The sequence below is a fragment of the Acipenser ruthenus genome, chromosome 7 (assembly GCF_902713425.1).
Source record: "Acipenser ruthenus chromosome 7, fAciRut3.2 maternal haplotype, whole genome shotgun sequence".
Taxonomy (NCBI): domain Eukaryota; kingdom Metazoa; phylum Chordata; class Actinopteri; order Acipenseriformes; family Acipenseridae; genus Acipenser; species Acipenser ruthenus.
In genome coordinates, this window is record NC_081195.1 from 17987841 (window position 1) to 18000117 (window position 12277).

General features: G+C 38.6%; 1 protein-coding gene across 4 annotated transcripts in view; it reads right to left on the reverse strand.

The window, feature by feature from the left end:
- The window catches only part of LOC117415166 (B-cell linker protein-like), a 76844-nt gene that overhangs the window by 28959 nt on the left and 35608 nt on the right, over positions 1 to 12277 (reverse strand). For 2 of the 4 annotated variants that reach the window (XM_059026515.1, XM_059026516.1), the window contains exon 4: positions 4242 to 4307. In XM_059026515.1, the coding sequence (XP_058882498.1) occupies positions 4242 to 4307 (66 nt within the window). Of the gene's footprint in view, positions 1 to 4241; positions 4308 to 11976; positions 12260 to 12277 lie in introns of those variants that run through there. The other 2 variants (XM_059026517.1, XM_059026518.1) reach the window with 2 other exon arrangements.

A 12277-nucleotide genomic window follows, 5' to 3' on the forward strand; every position in this document is an offset into this window, starting at 1 on the left:
ATGTATGCAAAGCTACATGGATACATATCTAAAACAACTAAACATTTATTTTCTGTTTATAAGTAAATAGGTTCCAGAAAGATCCTTAGCAGACAGGGGTAACACACAAAACTGAACAATGTGTAACCACTTTAATTACTTGATAAGAGAACTACAAGTGCTTAATAATTGAAATTAAATTAGGCCTTAATATTAACTTCGGTGCACATTTTAGTTCATGGACAGTAAGAGTTTAAGATGTTGTTTGTGTGTTAATAAAATGTTTTTAAAACATACTTTTCATGTATTTCCTTTGAGAAACTATATAAAATAGGTAGTAAAACAATTATTTAAATCAATATTATTATTTTTTAAATCGACTTGATTTAAATCAGCCAACTGTGCCTTAATGTGTAACATATTGATGCTGCATTTCTGGAATGAGTGATGTAATGTCGACATAGAACAGGGAAATAACAAAGAAGCTTAATTTTTTTTATTGAATCCCCATTTTTGTATCAAATAATAATAAAAAAATGGCATAAAGTATAGAGAATTGAGTCATTTCTGCCATATCCCATTTGTGTTCTGGATCCACAAATGTGTGTTATGTGTTAAATATATAAAATGACTTGTGTATAATGTTAAAAAGTGTTTTAAAATATTGAGTTAACTTAGCAAAAATGTTTTAAAAATACTCTAATCTATGTGGATATTTGGAGGTGACCAACACAATTACAATTAATTATGTACAGTACACCCTTGCTATAACGAACCTGTTGGGGTCCAAGTCTTTTGTTTGTTATAATGTGGGATTCGTTATAGCGAAAGGACAATCAAAATAAACGACAAACTGTTGGAGTAAGTTAATGAGATGAGATTGTGAATAAAAGTAGAATTACATGTACCTGTTCGTTTCATGTATGCAGTATTCTGCCTTTGCTTTATCCAATTCGTTAAATAATTAAAACTCAGTACAAAAAAAACAAAAAGCTAAACTTTTATTCAAAATCAATCTGACATGAATCGTTTCAAAGTGCACCAGATCTTAATCCAACAGGCAAGAATCCCAAACTGATCTTTTATTCCAAATCAACACGACATGAAAAGTTTGACATGAAAAGTTAATCAGATCCTCAAGTTTTTTTTTGGTTGTTTTTTTTTTTTTTAATTCTGTTTCTGTTTATTCGTTTCTCTCTCTGCTTCACAACAACAACAGCAAACAGTCCCCCTGTCACTGGTCTTTAGTTAGTCCAGCCGTGCCTGTTGCCCATAGGCTGTTTGACAGATGTGACACACAGCCCCCCCTACTCCAAGCGTTCCTGCACTTCACAGACCTCGCATACATTACAGTAATATCTTTTTTTATTTTTTTTATTTGGGATCCAGGTTTGTTATAGCCGAAGGTTCGTTATAATGTGTGAATGTGTGTGTGTGTGTGTGTGTGTGTGTGTGTGTGTGTGTGTGTGTGTATATATAATAAATGAAATGAAATTAAAACATACTTTTCATGTATTTTCTTTGAGAAACTATATAAAATGTATATATATATATATATATATATATATATATATATATATATATTATTTGTTTATTTAGCAGACGCCTTTATCCAAGGCGACTTACAGAAACTAGGGTGTGTGAACTGTGCATCAGCTGCAGAGTCACTTACAACTATGTCTCACCCGAAAGACGGAGCACAAGGAGGTTAAGTGTGTGTGTGTATATATAATAAATGAAATGAAATTAAAACATACTTTTCATGTATTTTCTTTGAGAAACTATATAAAATGTATATATATATATATATATATATATATATATATATATATTATTTGTTTATTTAGCAGACGCCTTTATCCAAGGCGACTTACAGAAACTAGGGTGTGTGAACTGTGCATCAGCTGCAGAGTCACTTACAACTATGTCTCACCCGAAAGACGGAGCACAAGGAGGTTAAGTGACTTGCTCAGGGTCACACAATGAGTCAGTGGCAGAGGTGGGATTTGAACCAGGGACCTCCTGGTTACAAGCCCTTTTCTTTAACCACTGGACCACACTCAAAAAAATGTGAAATACTGAAATCAGTGACGGGCCCTTATCCAATAAAATATAGTAAATTACTGCCACCAAGGCCCAACTGTGAATTAACCAAATTAGTGAATTATCGAATCAGGAAGTATCGAGGTGGCCCTGTATAACAATAGGCATAGTTAAACAATTAAATAGTTTAAACCTTGTCAGAGTTTTACGTTTAGTTGGTTTAATAAGGAAGTGGATGGTTGGAGGAAAGACCGGGACTAGAATGACCACCTCTGATCTACCTTTGATCTTGGAGAAAATTTGAGGGTAGCAGAGGGGGCTACTGGGGGCGGCTGTAGGAGAAGACTCAGATGTGGCTAATTTTTAGCCGCATCTGAGTCTCTGTTTTGATTAAAAAATATTTTGACAGGACTGGTTTCCGAAAGGCACGCAAATAAACTGCAAAATATCGTTATTAGCAGTTGAGGTTTTCAGTATTGTTTCTGTGATGGTATGCAAGAGTTCCTCAAAAGACCCACGTTAACAGGAATGATCTTGCTCAGGGAAGTGTTTTACATGTTCAAATGTTTTATGCGTCATTCCTGATTTGTAATGCTTAATCAAAGAATCTACATTCTGTACATTGTTTTACATACAGTATCTGCCCTGAGGCAACTGGTTGTTCAAACACAGTGTAGATAGGGAAGGCAAGCTCAATAAAATAAAAAATAAAAACATATTTGCTTTTAAACTACATTTACAGTTCACGTTTCTAAAGATTTTGTTAATTGTGATACAGTAACTAAAATAGTTTACCCTGTTAATGGATGGAAGTATTTTGATAAATGTGAACCAATGACAGAGCCTTGTTCTGCTGTTGGACCAATCAGGGCCAGTCTGAGGAGAGTGCTTGAGTGACTACAATGAACTGCATTAAAACAAGTTTGGCAGCGTATAAGAGTCTCCCCCAACGAGGAACCCTGGTTGCATTGTTAATTCAATTGGTGACAGCAAGAGGAAAATGGTGCTAACCCACATTTATATGCTTATCCATATCAAAGAGACCAAATGCCATGACGTATTCTACTTTTAAAATTTCTACTTTTAAAATACTGCCGCAATTGTATCCTTACAAAACAAAAATGTGCCTTTCCTAATTATAATGTGCCTGTTGGCATAGCTATCAACCTTGATAAGCTTATTGCCGAGCTGACTTTTTTAACATTTGCATTTCACAGGAAAATCAATCTGGTCGGATGGTAATCTGCCGACAGTTCTTTTTCCAGATTGACTCTGGTGAATCAATGCCATCATCCTTGATGGATTTAATCCACCAATGTCCAATACACTGTGCAGCCATTACTGGTGATAAACCTATGTAACAATGAACTTCCAATGATAGCTGTCATACTTTTGTGTAAAGAATACAAGACTTCCTCTTGAAAAAATGTATTGTTTCTCAGATGAAGCTGTGGTTAGTCTTTTCTACCAAGATTAAATTTAATGTGTCCATAAATGCACCTCTTCACAGAATAGATATCTAGGGAAAAAAAGTTGGGCAATACCCAGCATGAAAAAACACAATGAGCTAAATTCTCAAAGCTATTCATTCAAAATAATCATTCACCAATTTTTCAGAAAGTATAGACACACCCAATAAAGTGTGAATTACAATTTGTTACTAGCTTTGACAATATAGGCAATTTACTGTAGCCTATCTAATATACAGATAAGCCACTCAAATACATACATACATCGTTTTTAACTAGCATGTGTGTAGACTAAGTTTCAGAATGAATTATAAGTAGGCTTGCTACTATTCGATATTTATTTTTTTACCAAAGCAACGATTAATATTGACGTTTATGTTTTAAAGAATTTACTGTTTTTTTTTCAATCTTTGTTTTTCAATTCAAGCAGAGCATGGGTGAAATCGACCTTTATGCTTAAAAAAACATGAGTGCATAACATGAGTTATGTATGGCTGAGAAATAAAGCAATGTATAACTAACCAAAACTATAAGCTATAGTTTTGAAAGTCTTATCCATCGTTGGTTGCTAGGTGCAGTTTCATCGCCAGACACGCAAGCTGCACGTATCCCTTGACCTGCTATAACTACGTACATTATATATGCTTTCTCATTCATTCATTAACCCTTCCATTGTCACACTGGGTACTGACCTTGAGTACTGATTTGATTTTCATATACTATTCCATATAAATTGGCTGTTGAACTTACTTTCTGAATTTGTTCATAAGGCCTCCGTCATTCTTCTTGATGTCTTGTACCATCTTCTGAAGCTGCCTTTAAGAAAACATGACAAGTCTTGATTACTGGAAAAAGTTTGATACATTATTTTCTTAGACAAATCAACCTGTTATGAATCCCCCAAACCCTGTATGTACAGGTAAATATGTAATTTTGGACAACAATTTATCTTGACAATTTAAAAAAAAAGAAAAAAAAAAGTTTATTTTCCCACACATATCACTTGCCATTTTTGAAACAAATTCTGGCAAAGTGGCACAGCTGTGCTAGGCAAAACATGTTGTAATAGGTATTACTAATATCTATCAAATATATAACTTGGTTATATGGTGGACACAGACGTGGATTTTTCCCTTCGAATTCATGTGCAGCAATGTTTGCTCGAATATTCAGATAGTTTCTCACTAAAGAAAATAATATTACACTCCATACCACTGTTTCCACATCAACTTCTACTACTAAAGTCTTCTCTTATTGATCAACCAATGAGCATTGACACAAAGCGAAATGGGCGGAGATTTGTGACACATGCCAAAAAAGAAATCTGATCAGAATGAAAGCTCGGCCAATCAACATGCAGTGATTATACTGACGTTAATGATGGCCAACAGCAGCTAACAGAAACAGAAGCAGTATGAGAAATCAGAATGCAAGCAGCATGAACTGTGGTGTATGAAACTGGATAGTGGCGTCGACTAAGTAAAGGTTGCTTAAGAGAGTTGCTGGGGGGGCTACAGGGGCTTTAAGGTAATCTCAGGTAAACATAATGAGATATCTGGACCATACTGTTAAATGCAAACTCTCTTCAGTCACTTTTACTTCTTGCTTCTGTTCCCTTCTGAAAATATTTTTGTTTTGTATAAAGGTTTTTATAACTCAAATTTGACTTTACTCACGTTTTTGCTATCCAGTATTTTAGTTTACCTTATTGGCATTAATTCCTTCAAGTATAATTATTATTGACAGCTCTTTTGATTGCTAATATATATATAAAGGGAAACAGGAGAAATACAATGAAATATGGAACAAATTAATAAATTACATTAACAGCAAACAGTGTGAAAATAAGTCTCCCACTACATAGCGGTTGGATCCATTCCTGGTTTTACTACTCACCTGAGGTTGTTACCTACACACTGGCTAATTAAGTTTGTATTAAAACATGGCATGGATGAAACTGCTATGCAGTAGGAGTCATATTTCCATCCCTGACAAAGATATCCTATGAAAACATAAAACTAAGACAGTATATATATAAATCAGCCACATTGGGAAAGTTTCCATGCATGTTATAATTTTTCTCGAGACACTGTGCTCGAGCCAAATTAAAAATTACCCTATACATTTCGGGTTTCCATTGGCTCAGTTTATTTTACTTGAGAAGACCCTCTTTTCACCTGACGTCATGCAAATGAAGGGGAAAGGAGGAGGTCGATATGAAAATTAACATGCATAGCGTTCTCATGCTGTTTTTGCAGACAGTTTCCATGCACAGACAACAGCTACACGAGAGAATCTCACCTGGAAATCCATGGTTGTCAGGTGACATCTTGTTTGAGTGAAACTTTGAAGCACAGTTAAGCTCATGTAATAAAGCTGTGATTTGTAAATGCCTTGCGTCTGGTTGTTTAATAATGTATTTTACTGCTCTTGCCCAAATTGTTTTTCAAATGTCCATTGGTGGGGTGGCATGTCGTTAGTAGTGAATAATATTTCAACTAATTTATCACACAACTTATTAAAAAAAAAGAAAATAATGAACCCGGAGGTATATAATGAAACTGTCCAACCCAGCTATTGCAGATCAACATGGCTGAAAACCGTAGGATTATAGAGATCTGTGCCGGACACCTTCCACGTATGCTCCCAAGGCTGTCTGGACTGGGAGCAGTGGACGTTTTCACATGAAATGCGGGTTTCCATGTGAAAATGGGCGCAGATTTCCTGTGTTTTACGTCATGCTCACGAGTAAATGAGATTGACCTTATCCCTCTTTGTGGCCACAAACCTGATCCTCTCAAGCTGTTCTCTCAAAAGTGCACGCGCATTGCTACTTCATGTGTAAATATCAAACCTGGAAACTCCCCCATTGATAACAGTTAATTAACACCCATCATATATTAACAACAGTAAAGTTAAATAAAAAAAAAACTATTTCAGGAATCACTGGTACCACACATCAGTGTCCTTAATATATCAGGGTCCAAATGTAGAGGCAGTGACTGGGGATGGAACTCAGGCTCCAGATTCAATGACTGAGCTCCATTGGTTGAGCAGGCACTTTTCAAACAATTCATAAAACCACACTATGAAACTACTGCACTGGCAGCTATACAACCCTAATCAGCATGAAACTGCAAGCAGTATATTTCTGTATTAAGAAACTATACAGCAGTTGTATATATACCAAGGATAACCAACATGTTTTGCAAATAAAGCATTCTATAAATTAATTTATATAGCTAATTATATGGTTGGCCTTCTGGAATCAACATGCCCAGTTATGGGGCCTGTCATTATTATTATTTAATATAACAGTGCAGTTTTGCAGCCTCATGGTTTTGTACAGTCACGTCATCATCTAATGTGTGCTGTGCTGCTATTACATCATTATACAGCAGGGTCCTTACGTTACACAGCTTAGGGAAGGACACTTACCCTTAACAGCTAACTTAACAAGCTTACTTGTCTCATAATTGTCACCTTTTAAAGTTCATTGTTTTTCTTTACTGTCAAAGAAATCATGGTAAACTATTTAGTAAGCTTTTTAGTTTTACTAAACTAAACCTATTTAAGGTTACATTCTTAAGTGTTTCCATTTGATGTGATTTTTGTTTGTGGTGTCCAGACCTTTTAGCAGCACAGTGGTCGTCACCATGGCTTGTTTAAGCAAACTGCACACTAGCTGATTCCATCATATGAAGCACAACATCTAGTTGCACTGTGTTATGACGAAATCGTGTGTCCAACGACACTGATGGAATACTCCCGACGAGTACTATACTGTTTGGTGTATTACCCGCTTTAACCAAAAATAAGCAGGAATGCACCAAGAAATATATACATATATATACATATATAAACCACAATGTACAAAACGAATATAATTATTTGGCAGGTGGAGACACCAAATCATGGGACTAACATTTAACACCATGGGTCAAGAGTGCTAGAGCCTGCACCTGCATTCACTAAGGAAGCCATTTTCCCTGAGGGAGTATTCCATTATATAAAAACACAAATATTGTATTTTCACAGGGACATGCAAAACCTATCAGCAGATGGCACCCTTCAATGAATAAGTCGCAACCCCCACACACCCCACACACACACACCGCCACACAATTACACAAACCACAGAACCCTGCCTCTTCTTCATCCTACCCATAGCAATGCTAAACAGAGCCTCGTGTCATTAGCTGATCTGGCCTGAGTGATATCTACAGTAATCTAGTTCCGCACACTGTGCATATCTATCCCAGTTGTTCATTGTGTCCAGAGTACATAGAGGCAAAGTGCAGCCTGCAGAATTACCTGGTCTTAGTAGAGAGCTGGTTCTAATGGAAGGATATTTTAGACTGTCTGCTAATTAAGGGAGGACTTAAAAAAAAATATATATATATTTATTTTATATAAAAAAACCTTTGTACAACTATATATTTTTGGGGAAAATATTTTTTTTGGTGACTTTACAGAACTACAGAATTCAAACTGGAAGGTACTTCTAGAATCAAGTGGTATTTAACAACCCTAAGATTTTTTGTATTAGCACTTTTGCACTGAGACAGGGAAATGTACCATTAAACTGGGCTTATGGTAAACAATACACCATTTTTCCTGTTATTTAAAAAAAAATATGGTTCTCTGGTTAGGTTGTTCTGAATAATAAGGGCACGATGTATACATATATACATCTTCGGGGGCGTAGCTAGGAATTGATGTTTTGTCTAAAAAAAACCTGCATATCCTGTTCATGAAGCCTGGAGACTATTAATGCAAAGTGCAAAGCAATACAAGTCGCTAACTCTTTTTACCCAGTGACCCACCTTGGATGATGTTTGAAATTTCATGACACATATTTTTTTAAACAAATCTCCCAGCAAAAACAACACCAACATAAAATTACTCTATTCACACTGTTAGAAATATGTGATATTAAAAGGACTAGAAGAATAGAACTTATAAATATGAATAAGTAGGTAGGTTTATAAATTCATTGAGACATGCGTTTGGTTCACTGCAACTGAATTTAATGCTGAGACTGCGCGGTTAGGTTAGGCACATTTTCATAGCGGCCCCTCCCGGTGCTTCGGTACTGCGGCGCATGCATAGCCCTTGATACTTAGGTATCTCGGTGCACAAGTGCTCAGTGCATATGGCACATGGTGCCCAGCACCACAGCGTCAGTGCACAGTCACACCACTGCACGGTACACGGTGCACACGGTACTTGGTAACCACTGCTACAGCGCTAGTGCAGAACCGCCAAGTGCTGACGACAGACGCCTCCACCTTGGGTTGGGGAGCGGTCTGGGAAGGCACAGGAGTACGCGGATCCTAGCCTAAATCCCTGCACATAAATATGCTGGAGTTGCAAGCGGTATCCCTTGCTCTCCACCACTTTCTCCCAGTGCTGAGTGGTACAAATGTATTGATCCGGACGGACAACACAACAGTGGTGGGGTATGTCAACCACCAGGGTGGTCTACGGTCCCCAGGGTTGCATTGCATGGCCTTCAGGCTACTGACATGGGCTCAGAGGAACTTGTTGTCCCTACGGGCAACGCACATTCCTGTAGCGGTGAACTGGGCAGCCGGAACCGGGCAGGTTCCGGCTATGGGTCTGGCCCCTGAAAGGGACCACTGGTTAGCCCTAGGGCTATCAGATGCGGTTGTGGGTATGTTGCAGAGTGCTAGGGCGCACTCCACTAGGTCCTTGTACACCTATAAGTGGAGGTATTTCCAGGCTTTGTGTCTGGCTAGAAGCCATGACCCCATATCTTGCCCTATGCCAGTCATCTTACAGTTTCTGCAAGAACTGCTTGATTCTGGTAGGTCACCCACTGAAGGTGTATTTAGCGGCTATCTCTGGCTATTGGCCGAAAATTGGCTATCTCGTTTTCTTAAAGGCGCTCAGCGATTACGCCCTCCCAGGAGGACTGTTCTCCCCGAAAGGAGCCTTAATATTGTACTGGACTCTCACGAAGGCCCCGTTTGAGCCAGTACACTCCATAGAGCTGAAGTACCTGTCTATGAAGACAGCCTTCCTCGTGGCTATCACCTCCGCTAAGCGGGTCAGTGAGCTGCAGGCGCTGTAGGTGCACAGCTCCTGCATGCGTATTTGGGAGGATGGCAGCAGGGTGTCTCTGCGCACCAACCCTGCTTTCCTCCCCAAGGTGATCACAGCCTTCCACGTTAATCAGTCTGTGGAACTGGAGTCCTTCCATCCACCTCTGTTTGCTTCAACTGAGGATTTCCTCTGCCCAGTGCGGGCAAGAGCTCTTTGTCTGTCACAGGATACGGACCATAGGACAGCCCCTCTCTAAGCAGCGTCTGTCGCACTGGATTGTGGACACAGTCTTGACTGCAGATAATGGTGCTGGCTTGCCACCACCTGGTAGGGTAGTCGCACACTCCACTAGAGGGTTGGCTACATCTTGGACTCTTTTCAAAGGTGCCTCGATGTCCAATATTTGTACTGCGGCTAGTGGAGCTACGCCACATACTTTCTCCAGGTTCTACCATCTTAATGTGATAGACCCTGCCCTGCCTTCTTTAGGCACAAGGGTCCTTGAGGGTGTAAGTTCACACCGCTAACCTCTGGGTTAGACAGTGCTTGTGCGTCCCTCATATGCTGCCGTTCCTTCTCCCTCGCGACGGCTTTGGTATACATTATCCCATACGTAATGTCATTGGTGGCCGTCTTCGAATTGAAAGGGTTACTTACCGTAACTCTGGTTCCCTGAAAGAGAAGACGACCACCAACTGCGAGGTCGCATTGGTCGCCCTCACTGGTTTGATGGAAAAAAGAGAAATGGCTTCCTCAGGATGACGGTTTTAATCCCTCGGTGGGTGGGACCGAGTGCATCATTAGGAGGCTGTGTGGTCCAGTGGTCCCCGGTTCAAATCCCACCTCAGCCACTGACTCATTGTGTGACCCTGAGCAAGTCACTTAACCTCCTTGTGCTCCGTCTTTCGGATGAGACGTAGTTGTAAGTGACTCTGCAGCTGATGCACAGTTCACACACCCTAGTCTCTGTAAGCCACCTTGGATAAAGGCGTCTGCTAAATAAACAAATAATAATAATAATAATAATAATAATAATAATCCCAGGAAGGGGCCTATAGGCAGCTCTGGTATAGAGAGCTCAGCGATACCTACCCAATGGGCAGGCATACCCCATACGTAATGTCATTGGTGGTCATCTTCTCTTTCAGGGAACCAGGGTTACGGTAAGTAACCTAACGTTTCTTCGTTTCATCTTTGAGTATGAACAGTACAGAACCATCCACTAAATAATATACGGGACTACCCGCTGCTCCAGGGGCTGGTTGCACTAAGGAGAACAAAAAATGGGATTGAATCTGAATTCACTGGCGTCGGATCATAAACAGATGTTGGATCCAATTCTGGAGCTACACTACGGAAACTGACCAATGAGAACGAGAAGCGAACATGTCTGTTTCGCGCGAAGTTTCAATACCCCGGCTGTCAAATTTATAAGATCACAATGTTTCGAAGAAATGGCAAATACAATAATAATAATAATAATAATAATAATAATAATAATAAATAATAATATTAATAATAATAATAATAATAATAATAATAATAATAATAATAATAATAATAATATGAAAACATGTATGATAAAAATGTAAGAGGGCACATTATTAAAAAAAAATCTTTTGATATATTTTTGTACTTTTTTTTTTAGCTGCCTCAATGTACGCTACGCCTCTGATCTTGCAAACCGCATGTGGTGACCCAATTCTGTATCCTTCTCTCTCTTAAAAAAAGAAGAAGAAAAAGGATTATCTTTAAGTTACTTGTTTTTAGTCTGGCCTGGTGTCATTAAAATGTAATGTTTTATAAACAATCACAAATTTCCTTACCAGATTAGGGCATTGTATATCATCATTATTTTAGTCTTTTAATTCTTTATGTATGCCGGGGTCGCCTTGGAACTAATGTGTTTGTGCCCCTACTATTACCCATTCACTTGCAAGTACAGATATGTTGTTTTTTTTTGCAATTAGATTAAAAGTAAGGCTTAATTATACGTACTATCTGATAAACATCGCCATATGTAGGCTACTAAACTTTTGTGTGTGTGTGTGTGTGTTATGAGCAACTATAACACAAAAACTATAATTTTCATAAGAACCTATTACTTCACCAGATAAATTAGCAGATTGTATAAAACAACACTTAATAAACTATTAAAAATATATTTGTATTACTGGGCTACTTTCCGGAAACAAACTTCATCGATAGTATTGTCATACTTGCTTGCAGATACACAGGTGTACAATGCGCTCGCTGTAAGTATGGCTCTTCTTTGACTCTGGACTGGAAACGTCCTATCCTTCTTATAATCTTAATTTACCCAGTAATCTTTCCTCCCGGTGTTAGTAATACAGCCATGACACTGAATCATAGCCTATAACGTATGGTAAAATGTATGTCACACAGAACTTCTCACCTGAACTTCTCCCCGGCCGGTGCAGTGAATTTATTTATTTTTTCCATCCCCCTGTTGCTGTTGACAGGTTCAAGTCAAAAGAAAAAAAAAGCCGCTCCAAAACTTGACTTCTAGATCCAAGCTGTAGACAACATTACTTGTTCTCTTTTGGTCTACACTGTGATTTCCTTCACAGGTTTCCCCACAAGCTTACTAAAATCACACACTGAGTGATCGTGGCATGGGTCACTTATGACAAGGCAGCGTGTGGGCGAATAAAAAGCACTCCTTTCTTACCAGCGAGCCTTGTCTGTCTGGGCGC